This window comes from Capra hircus, chromosome 5, assembly GCF_001704415.2.
Source record: "Capra hircus breed San Clemente chromosome 5, ASM170441v1, whole genome shotgun sequence".
NCBI lineage: Eukaryota > Metazoa > Chordata > Mammalia > Artiodactyla > Bovidae > Capra > Capra hircus.
The window spans coordinates 78364154-78376621 of NC_030812.1; the positions used below are offsets into that span (position 1 = coordinate 78364154).

At 39.7% G+C, this 12468-nt stretch overlaps 1 protein-coding gene across 1 annotated transcript in view; it reads left to right on the plus strand.

Moving 5' to 3' along the window:
• Window positions 1–12468, plus strand: part of TMTC1 (transmembrane and tetratricopeptide repeat containing 1) — a 318214-nt gene that overhangs the window by 26625 nt on the left and 279121 nt on the right. The window contains exon 3 of the mRNA XM_018048363.1: window positions 9730–9803. Coding sequence (XP_017903852.1) covers window positions 9730–9803 — 74 coding nt within the window. The remainder of the gene's footprint in view (window positions 1–9729; window positions 9804–12468) is intronic.

Genomic DNA, 12468 nt, shown 5'->3' on the forward strand with positions numbered 1-12468 from the left:
GAGTTATTGTTCCTGCTCTGCGATTTTTTAACCTATTCTTGCTCTGCTTAATATTTATAACATTCATGATACAGAACTCTTACGTGCTAGGGTTGTTTAGTTGCTAAGCTGTGTTGGACTCCTGGCAACCCCATGGACTGTAGCCCACCAGACTCCTTGTCCATGGGATTTCCCAGGCAAGAATACTGGAGTGGGTTGCCATTTCCTTCTCCAGGAGACTTTCCTGATCCAGGGATCGAACCCATGTCTCCTGCTTGGCAGGTGGATTCTTTACCACTGAGCCACATAGGAAGCCCAAGAACTGGGGGAAGACCATAAAAAGTTGAACTGACATTCTTCAAATTAAATACACTTTCAAGACTTACCAATAGTTTTCCAGGTTATTTAGTATGGACTGTAGTTATTTGGAGGATGATGAGAAATGTGTTTAGAAAGTATAGATCTGGAGTCTTATTTAAAATATGGGCTTAATCATGCACCAAGATGGTGTCATCTAGCCTGGCTTCGGGAGAAGGCAATGGCAACCCACTCCAGTACTCTTGCCTGGAAAATCCCATGGGTGGAGGAGCCTGGTAGGCTGCAGTCCATGGTGTCGGGAAGAGTTGGACACGACTGAGCAACTTCACTTTCACTTTTCACTCTCATGCATTGGAGAAGGCAATGGCAACCCACTCCAGTACTCTTGCCTGGAGAATCCCAGGGACGGGGGAGCCTGGTGGGCTGCTGTCTATGGGGATTTATGGGGACATGACTGAAGCGACTTAGCAGCAGCAGCAGCAGCCTGGCTTCATGTCTCAGTAACCACAGCTGGTTTATTTTATGTATTGCTGAGGGTGGATGAAGACTTTCCAAGCAATACATGGGTACCACAGTTTTATAAGAATTGTCTCAAGAGTCACAGATTGCATCCGGACATTTTCCTACAGTTCACATCCTACAGTTAACATCCAGACCTGAGAACCTGGGGAAAAGTGTCAAGTTGATTCTCCTCTCCCTCTTCCCCTTTCAGTTGCCTTTTTCTTATATTAAAAAAATAAGGAATGTCTTGCATACATCAGAATCTTACTATGCCCCAGGGGTACAAATGGCCCTGTACAGTGAAACAATTTGATATATTGGTGTCAGCCAAGTCTCCTCTAATTAAGGCATCATAAACCCAAAGTAGGTTTATGTCCTTATCTGTCTATACATGTTTCTGTGAAGAAGGCAGCATGGTATTAGAAGTAGGGCAAGGTGGCCTGCAAGATGTTTGTCATGGGGATGCATAATACTGTCATTTGATCGAAAGCAAGACATCTGATTTGGCCAATTGGTTTGATAATGAGGACTGGTTAGGCCATATGGTGGACATTTGCCACAAACAAAATTCTAAATCTGTAAGCACAAGGTTTCGACACAAGTATATTTAGAGTGATAAGGAAGAAAATTATTTTATAAACAATTACTTTGTTAAGTGTAATTTTCCCAGTCCTTTCTGAGTATTTTGGACTGAACAAGGGGCCTGTAAGTGGAGGGCTGTAAAGTATAAGTAATAATCTTAGCAAAGTCTCAGTCAAGCCTTTTTCCTTAGTTTTGAGAAACTGTGAAAGCAAATGAATCTAATGACAGGTCACTTTAATGACTGGTACACTTCATTTATTTGCTTTCAACCAGGTTAAAGGAGAGCCTGGTAGAGCTGTCAGCTGATAGATCATTAAACATTATGTAAGGTGATAGATTGCTATGATTTTGCAGACAACTTGGGTGTTCAAAGAACTGTCACTGCTGTAACATGGTTACTTCTGTCCTCATTTATGTGAGCTGTGTTCAAATACAAAAGCTACAAATAGAATTGATCCCGCATGCTTCCTTATTCTAACAAAAAGTAATATTCAGTCATAGATAACTGAATTTATTTAAAAAGCCTACACCTATATTATTGAGGACTGGAAGAAGCACAAGCTGGAATCAAGATTGCCAGGAGAAATATCAATAACCTCATATATGCAGATGACACCACCCTTACGGCAGAAAGTGAAGAGGAACTAAAAAGTCTCTTGATGAAAGTGAAAGAGGAGAGTGAAAAAGTTGGCTTAAAGCTCAACATTCAGGAAACGAAGATCTTGGCATCCGGTCCCATCACTTCATGGGAAATAGATGGGGAAACAGTGGAAACAGTGTCAGGCTTTATTTTTGGGGGCTCCAAAATCACTGCAGATGGTGACTGCAGCCATGAAATTAAAAGACGCTTACTCCTTGGAAGAAAAGTTATGACCAACGTAGATACCATATTTGAAAGCAGAGACATTACTTTTCCAACAAAGGTCCATCTAGTCAAGGCTATGGTTTTTCCAGTGGTCATATATGAATGTGAGAGTTAGACTGTGAGGAGGGCTGAGCGCCGAAGAACTGATGCTTTTGAACTGTGGTGTTGGAGAAGACTCTTGAGAGTCCCTTGGACTGCAAGGAGATCCAACGGTCCATTCTGAAGGAGATCAGCCCTGGGATTTCTTTGGAAGGAATGATGCTAAAGCTGAAACTCCAGTACTTTGGCCACCTCATGTGAAGAGTTGACTCATTGGAAAAGACTCTAATGCTGGGAGGGATTGGGGGCAGGAGGAGAAGGGGATGGCAGAGAATGAGATAGTTGGATGGCATCACGGACTCAATGGACGTGAGTCTGAGTGAACTCCGAGAGTTGGTGATGGACAGGGAGGCCTGGTGTGCTGCGATTCATGGGGTCGCAAAGAGTCGGACACGACTGAGCAACTGAACTGAACTGAACTGATTCTTTAATAATTTTTATCATTTTTTCTAACTTACACTGTGTTTAGCAATTGAAAATAATAATAATTGGAATAATAATACAAAATTGAAAATTCTACAATTTTGAAAATTCAGAAAATGTAGATGCTTTTGATCACAGGAACTTTAAAAAATTAATCTAATTATATATATTTTTATTATAGACTGAGATGATAAGTAGAATATTTTAAAATGTAATTACATAGCATATTAAGAAAAAATTGCTGAGGGGGAAATAAAATGGGAACATGATTTCAAGGGGAAAGGGCACGTGAAATGTGTTATTTAAAGAGCCCGTTTACATTTGTGTACATGGAAGATGATGAGCTTCAAACTGCTGTGGTATGTTTCAGGTTCATTTGGTACATTCAAAACAGTAACTTTATGGCCTATTTTAAAATATCAATTTCTAAAATACACAGGAAGTTAAATCCTTTGAAGTATTTAAAATTATGATGAAAAACTTTAGGTATGAATTTTAAAAGATAAGAGTGATACATAAATTTTCAATATTATTGTTGGATGAAGAGAAATAATCAAGGACCACTACTAGCCATACAGAACATATGATACTGGCTCAATGGCAATGTTTTAATCTAAGCCCATTGATTTCATTATGTTTCTGACAGTTTCTTAGATAGATTTGAAAATTCATGCTTAGAGGGTCTTGGGGAAAATTTGTGTAGGAAAGAACAAATGAGTAGAATAAGACCAGTCCTGATTCGGTGCTTGCAGAAAAGGAGAGCATAAAATTCAGTGTGATCATGAGCTGATAGAGTTAGGCTGAAGTCTAAGAAAAAAGGAAAATCCTGTTAGCAAAATGACCTTTAAAAGAGTTTCAACCAACTTTCGTACTAATCGGAAAAAAAAAAAAAAATCCATGGTAACACAATCATGAGGACAAAGCAGCCTGAGAGATGGACATTTATTTAGGGAAACATATTAAACTATTTGCATTTACAAGGAGATAGGGGAGGCATAAGAAAGTAAAGAAATTAGACCTACATAATACACTATACTGGAAAGTAATATCTAGAGACCATTATTTAATTATAGATATTAGTTTGGGTTTCTAAAAAGGAGGACAGAAGGATAGTAAAAAAGAAATGTGCATTATGAAAACAGTGATAAATGATTTAAAAAAAGAAAAACAGACCATAGTGTGATGAAAGAGGGATTTAGTAGAATATATCCCCTCTCTGTTAAACAAGAATAAAAATGGGACCATCAATTATGACAGGAAGGATAGAGGGTTTGAATTGGGGGGTAAGAAGCTTTAGTTTAAGCATGTTGATATAATTAACAATTTGCTTTCTTAATTATATAATCAACAAATTGTTAATGAGTACTTGTTTGGTACAGGCCCTTTGCCAGGTGCCAAGGGGATATGTGAGTGGGTAGTGGGGTTCCCTACCCACAGTTTGTTCATAAGCCTCTAGAAAGCCAAAGAGCATATACATAAAAACATACAAGGCAAAGTAATATGTTGTAATAAAACTAGAATTTCAGTGAAGGGAAAAATTATTTCCAACTTAAATCGAGATGAACAAATTCATTTATTTACTTAATTTCTCAATAAATATTTGAGTGACTGGAATATAGGCAGTCAATGCAGGGCTATACAGTGAATAAGATAGACCTTCCTCATTGAAAACCTTGTGATTCTTGGGTTTCCTGACAGTATATTTCTTGGTAAATTTATGGGGTTTTTTCTTAACTCTGAATCATGAGAAAAATCAATAGAGAAATTAGGAAAACACTGAAATTCTCCTATGAGAATTAAAACTTAACAGTCATCACAGAGACATTACTGTTTGAATGAATGATCATATGTCAAATCAAAAACAAGAACAGGAAATGCTTACACACAGAGTTGAAGGTTAGGGTGAACATTTCCAAGGCTGGAACAGAGTACTCAGGGAAAAAATTGGTTGTGATCTAATCAGCACGTCTAGCTTTCAGCTGTGGCCCTGTGTTAAGTGTGTGTTCCTGCTCAGTCTGATACTAGGAGAACTCATTTTGCAGATAACATAATTGATAACATTATACATATAGTATACTTCATACATGGGCTTCCCTTGTAGCTCAGCTAGCAAAGAATCCACCTGCAATGAGAGAGGCTTGGGTTCGATCGTATTTCATACAAATCCTATGAGTGATAGTCCAAGAAGTAACAAGTTCTGGGGGCAAATGAAGTCCTTAATTGGCAGTTTCCACTTGTGATTCTGTAAAGCTTGCTAGGAGATCTGAACGTTACATTATTTGAATTCAACTCAATTAGGTTTACTGATGTTATTCAAATGTTTGAATATTTCTTAAAGGAATACATTTCCCAGGTTACAACTACCCAATTGGTGATGGAAACCTGCAGCTTGAGGGCAGAAATAATTGCTGCCCATCTCTGTATTGATATCTTTGACTGGTCTTTCTGTACTTCCCAGCACCCTATGGTTCAGCCTCCATTGTTGTGGAATCAGGCCCAGGGGGCTGCAACTTAACATTTCATCTTTGCTTTCTGTTGCTCACTGCTGCCCCCTTTTCACTAATCCATGCTGTCATCACTTTGTCTTGGCTTAGTGGGTAAAAATCCTCCCGCTACACAGGAGATGTGGATTCGATCCATGGGTCTGGAAGATGCCCTGGAGAAGGAAATGGCAATCCACTCCAGTATTCTTGCCTGGAAAATCCCACGGACAGAGGGGCCTAGCAGGCTACAGTCCATTGGGTCACAAAAAGTCAGACATGATTGAGCAACTAAACATACACACACACACACACACACACACACACACACACACACACACACACTCATCACTTTATGCCTTCCTAGCCAGAAACACCCACATGCTTACAGACCTCTCTTTCCTCTCCCTGGAATGCTGCATTCCCTTTCTGGCCCAGAATTGACATCTCCCTGTCTCAAGTTTCCTGAAGTCCTCCGTGCCTGACCTGTAAGTCCCAGTGAATACAGCCAGCCTTTCCACACAGCCTTCCCAGATCCTGTAGTCCAAATTAATCCCTTCAGTCTTCTCATGGCTGTGATTTCTCCCCTTTACAATGCATGCAATTTCCTTGTAACTTCTTAATACCCTTTTTTGACTCCCCAGCAGATACTAACTGCTTGGGGCAGGCTTTATCCCTCCAGCTGGCGTAATATCTGGCAAAGAGGAGGCACTTGGAAAATGTTTGTTGAAGGGAGTGATACATGTAGTTACTGAACAAGATGACATTGACAAATTGACTTGCAGTGTTTGGCTGGTCTGGACATATATTAGCTGATGACAGTCACTTTGTTTTTAAGACACTAGCCTTCTTGCCTCCAGAGACCTCAGCTTAACAAGGATGTAGAATAGGGGTTCAGTGACTGCGTGGGGGTTTGGAGCTGGCAGCAGAGTCTCGATGTTAGCGCTGACTTTTCAACACCCCTTCTGAGCTTCTGCTCCAAGGGACACTACATTCTTTATATCTGGGCACATCCAGCTGGCGCATGCTGCTGTTGCTGCTGTTTGCCAGCAGAGCTAACTGACTACAGTTCGAGAAGCAGGGCTCCAGGTGCCTTCACAGTGTTAGTTTCACTCACCTAACTTGTGATTGCCTTGTTCCAGCTTGGTACCCCCACTACCAACTTGTGAGCCTTACTGTGTCTGAGTTGGCCACAATCAGCTGTACTGTGGTAGCTGTCCCTCTGGGTCCAGGTGCCTGGCCTCATCCCAGGACTTTGTTGCTGGGGAGCTGGGCTCTCTGTTTAACCTTCCAGAGGTCTTGCAGGTGATGCTGAGCTCAGTGCTCTAAGAGGCAGTGGTGTAGAATGAGCAGAACTAGACTTCAGAAGTGAATTGTGTGCAGTTGTAGCTTTACAGACTGCAAGTCTGAGCCGGGCCTTGACACTGAGTGAAACCACACCGTCACTGCCTACTTCCCTCACGCATTCTTCCTGATGTGGCACGCAAGTTCCTTATAGATTAAGGGATCAATGAACAGCATGTGGTCTGAACAGCCACTTTAGGTAAGAGCTTTCAGTTCTATACTGCCAGTGAAATTCTTCGGCCATGTCCAGGTTTCTCTTGATGTGGATTAGACTAGAATTTTTCTCAATTATGTGACTCGCTATCCATCCAGATGCAGGTATTTAATTGAATTATTTTTTATTTAGATTTTAACTAATAGATATATTGGATTATCTAGTAAAGTTAACATAAAATATCACACATGTAAACCTTAATGTAAAAAGATGATTTCTATAGGTCACACAGGAAAACCTCAGTGATAAGAATCTCCCTTCCTTGCTCTGCAGAGAAAAGGAAGACAGAAGGGCATCAACACCAAGTGGGCACTTTATATATTGGGTTGGCCAAAAAGTTCATTTGGAAAAACCCAAAAAACTTTTTGGCCAACCCAATATATCATTTTACTTATTATGGCAGTAACATGAGGTAGGGAGTGTAATCCTCATTTTAAAAATAACAAAACCAAATCTCAGAACTTAGAGATGACAAAGTTGAGTCTCACTCAGATGGCAAGAGGAGTCTATATTCAAGCCTTGGGTGGTCTAGCTCCATGCGTGTGTCATCACCTCTCCTTTATGAGTGCAAAGTGTGCTTATTATTTGAGGATACTTATGCCAAAGCCTTTGACTGTGTGGATCACAATATACTGTGGAAAATTCTGAAAGAGATGGGAATACCAGACCACCTGACCTGCCTCTTGAGAAATCTGTATGCAGGTCAGGAAGCAACAGTTAGAACTGGACATGGAACAACAGATTGGTTCCAAATAGGAAAAGGAGTACGTCAAGGCTGTATATTGTCACCCTGCTTGTTTAACTTATATGCAGAGTACATCATGAGAAACGTTGGACTGGAAGAAACACAAGCTGGGATCAAGATTGCCGGGAGAAATATCAATATCCTCAGATATGCAAATGACACCACCCTTATGGCAGAAAGTGAAGAGGAACTAAAAAGCCTCTTGAAGAAAGTGAAAGAGGAGAGTGAAAAAGTTGGCTTAAAGCTCAACATTCAGAAAATGAAGATCATGGCATCCGGTCCCATCACTTCATGGGAAATAGATGGGGAAACAGTAGAAACAGCGTCAGACTTTATTTTGGGGGACTCCAAAATCACTGCAGATGGTGACTGCAGCCATGAAATTAAAAGACGCTTACTCCTTGGAAGAAAAGTTATGACCAACCTAGATAGAATATTCAAAAGCAGAGACATTACTTTGCAGACTAAGGTCTTCAAGGCTATGGTTTTTCCAGTAGTCATGTATGGATGTGAGAGTTGGACTGTGAAGAAGGCTGAGAGCCGAAGAATTGATGCTTTTGAACTGTGGTGTTGGAGAAGACTCTTGAGAGTCCCTTGGACTGCAAGGAGATCCAATCAGTCCATTCTGAAGGAGATCAACCCTGGGATTTCTTTGGAAGGAATGATACTAAAGCTGAAACTCCAGTACTTTGGCCACCTCATGCGAAGAGTTGACTCATTGGAAGACTCTGATGCTGGGAGGGATTGGGGGCAGGAGGAGAAGGGGATGACAGAGGATGAGATGGCTGGATGGCATCACTGACTCGATGGACGCGAGTCTGAGTGAACTCCAGGAGACGGTGATGGACAGGGAGGCCTGGTGTGCTGCGATTCATGGGGTCGTAAAGAGTCGGACACGACTGAGCGACTGAACTGACAGGTATATTTCCCAGAAATCTACTTTCTGCTATTAACTGTTGATTGATTCTCCAACACACCATCGGCTTCAGGTCCTCTGTGATTTGGGTGAAGCTGTTTTCTTTGCCTGAATGTCAAATCTGTTCATTTCTTTTGCAAACTCTTCCTCCCCATGTGAGCTTTTCTTTGAAATTTTCTTTGAACCATACTCCAGTTTTTCCTTCATAATTTTATTTCTTGGATTAAAAAAAATCAAGAGAAATGTACACGTTTTAAATAGTATAATAATACAAATATTTATAAATAGGCATCTATCCCCCACTCCTCTTCCATTTCAGTCCCTTTCTGAAGTAACACAGTGAAAACAAAATTTTAAACTTAAGAAGTGTAATGACCATATTATTCTTTATCCAGAGTCACCAGTTTTTAACCTTTTGCAGCATTTGCTTCATCATCCTTGGTCTCTTTCTCCTTCAATATATAGAAATATTTTTTATTTTCTGAAACATTTGATAGTAGGTTGTGAAATTCATGCTCCTTTATACCTTAATAATTTAGTTGTGAGGTGTATTTTCTAAAACCATGGTCATTAGTCACTGTTTCTTTTTAGCTTCTTTCAATCTTAAGTTTGTAACAGTTACCAGTCTTCACTGTCTATTATATTATTTATATCTTTAGATGTAATTAAAATTATATATTATGATGTATATAATGTTATTGTATGTTATCAATGTGATATTTGTTATAATAATGTATACTATGTTGTATAAATATAATATATAAATTATAATACAAATATATAATTAAATTTATATTATGACATTTATAACATGATTTACATATATAGCATATTATATTAAAATTTATAATATAAATAAAATAATGAAATATATATAAGTACAATAATATAAGAACATCTGAATATAAAATAGGAATTTATAATGTATATAGTATATTTGTAATTATAATATATGTATGATATTGAAAATATGTTCTATGTAATACTATATTATGATAGATTATGAGTTGTATTATAGTCAAGAAAGGTTAAAAATAAAGTTAAGCATGAAAATCTTGCCCCTTTCTTCCTCTCTATCTCCTTCTTTAAAATTACTGTTAAATCTTTAGGATAACCAGAAGTGATTAGTCATATATCAGAAATTGAAGAATAATGTGTTTTCTAATTTACTGTTTCTTTCATTACTCTAAAAACAAATACATTGCTGTTATGGGTCTCTGAGAAAGTGGTTTTCTAAGGTTTTTATTTTTTCAAAATTTGTAGGTGGCTGGAATTGTTGGCAGAGCTGATGTGTTGGCATGCCTGCTGTTTCTTTTGGCCTTTCTCTCTTATAATAGGTATGTATGGCTAAGAATGCCCTTGTCTATGTTTACAGTCATGCTCTTCCCTGGGAGTTTCTGCTATGTGTGTGTGTGTGTGTGTGTGTGTTTGTGTGTAGCTTCTGAGCTCCTTCCTGAGAGAGAAGGGAAGCTTCTTGGCTGTGAGATAACCGTGAGCTTCCTGGAGACTTGGCATAGGAAACTGTCTCTTAGCCAAAGACTAGGCTGTTGTGTTTTCCAGCTATATTCTGAACTATGTCATAGCCTCTTAAAAGGACTGCCCTCCCAGTGCTGGGAAGATAAGCTCTAGCTTCTTGATTTCTCTTACTGAGAATGGAATTTGAAATTAGCTCTGAGCCAAATTATACTGGATATAGTCCTGTCTTCTGTTTAACTATGATTTGTTTAATTTGTCCTTTTCATTTTGGTCTTAGTTTTTTCCCCCCTCTTTATTATGCTCATTTAAGGAGCTTAAAGCTTAAAATGACAAGGCCGAATTGAAAGTACTATTTCTCAACTGTGATTTTCTAATTTGTACATCATTTCATCAAAATACAGAAGCTTCTTGCTTTGTGAGACTGAAAAGCAATAAAACAATCTCCCATTATATTGCCCCTTTCCCTGCAAGATGATCAGATTCTCACCTGAGTTGTGACATAGGCAAAGGGGTGGGTTAAAAATAGGATGTAATATACAATGGAATATTACTCAGCCATAAAAAGGAATGCATTTGAGTCAGTTCTGATGAGGTGGATGAATCTAGAACCTATTATACACAGTGAAGTGAGTCAGAAAGAGAAAGATAAATATCATATTCTAACACATATATACAGAACCTGGAAAAATGGTACTGAAGAATTTATTTACAGGGCATCAGTGGAGAAACAGACATAGAGAATAGACTTATGAACCTGGGAAGAAGCGAGGAAAGGGTGAGATGAATAGAAAGAGTAACATGGAAACTTACATTCAGTTCAGTTCAGTTTAGTCACTCAGTCGTGTCCGACTCTTTGCAACCCCATGAATCGCAGCACACCAGGCCTCCCTGTCCATCACCATCTCCCGGAGTTCACTCAGACTCACGTCCATCAAGTCCATGATGCCATCCAGCCATCTTATCCTCGGTCGTCCCCTTCTCCTCCTGCCCCCAATCCCTCCCAGCATCAGAGTCTTTTCCAATGAATCAACTCTTTGCATGAGGTGGCCAAAGTACTGGAGCTTCAGCTTTAGCATCATTCCTTCCAAAGAAATCCCAGGGTTGATCTCCTTCAGAATGGACTGGTTGGATCTCCTTGCCCATATGTAAAATAGATAGCCAAGGGGAATTTGCTGTATGGCTCAGGAAACTCAAACAGGGACTCTGTATCAACCTATAGGGATGGGGTTGGGAGGGAGGTGGGAGGCAGGTTCAAAAGGGAGGGGATATATGTATACCTATGGCTGATTCATGTTGAGGTTTGACAGAAAACAGCAAAATTCTGTAAAGCAATTATCCTTAAAAAAAATTTTTTTTTAATCTAAAAAAATAAAAAAATAATGTAATGGCGGTGGTGGTGACTCAGTGGCTGGCCCAGATAAAGGGGGACAGTGAGCCATTGCCCTGCTTCATGGAGTGATGCCTAGTTAAGGATTTATAAACCTTGATCTTTGGGTCAGTTCATTGGCCTATAATCTTAGAAAGCACAGTGACTGCAAGGAACACAGTTCTAAACCAGTGGTTCTCCATATGGGAGAAATTTGTCCATGTTGTCCCCAGGGACATTTGCAATGTCTGGAGATATTTTTGCTCACCTGGCAAGTGAGTGGAGGCCAAGGATTCTGAAGCCTGTACAACAGCCCTTGTAACAATCATCTTCCCTGAGCTGTGCTGAGAATCCTTGTCTTAAACCAGCTTAGACCTTGGATCAAGGATGAACTGAATTAAACCTTATAAAGTTTTGGTTTAAGACCAAAACCTTTTCTTAATATAGGACCAAGCTTCTATCCTGGCTTTGTAGCCTCCCACTGCATTTCATGAGTGTGTGCTTAGTAGCTCAGTCATGTCCTGTTCTTTGTGACTTCATGGACTGTAGCCTGCCAGGCTCCTCTGTCCATGGGATTCTCCAGTCAAGAATACTGGAGTGGGTTGCCATTTCTGTCTCCAAGGCATCTTCCCGATCCAAGGATCGAACCCGTGTCTCTTGGGTCTCCAGCACCTGCAGGAGGATTCTTTACCACTGTGTCACCTGGGAAGTCCCTCATGGCATTGCTAGTTATATATGAGTGTTGTGAAAATATTAAAAATGTAAACCCAAATTCAGTGATTGTTTCCTGTTTGCTCTGGTGTTAGAATAAAATTAACAATCACTTTTGAGTGTGAACTTGATCTCTCAGGCCTTTTCTGTGTGTTGATAAACAGGAATGTGAGTGGGTCTGTAGCCTATCCGTACCTGTGTGATAATAAGCCACATTGCTACAGCTTTCTGTTGTGCAGGTCATTCGCACTTTAAGTAATTTAAGCTGTCAACCAGCTTCGGAGAAAAAGCCTGTCTCCTACAAATTTTGAATATAATTTAGGCAGTTGTTCCAAGACATAACAATAATGGTGAGACGTCACAACTGCAGATGTATTGTCCTACCAAGGAGAGGGAACAAATTGGTGTGTCACCTGCAGAAGGAGCTGTGAGGTTTCTTGCTGGGGAGC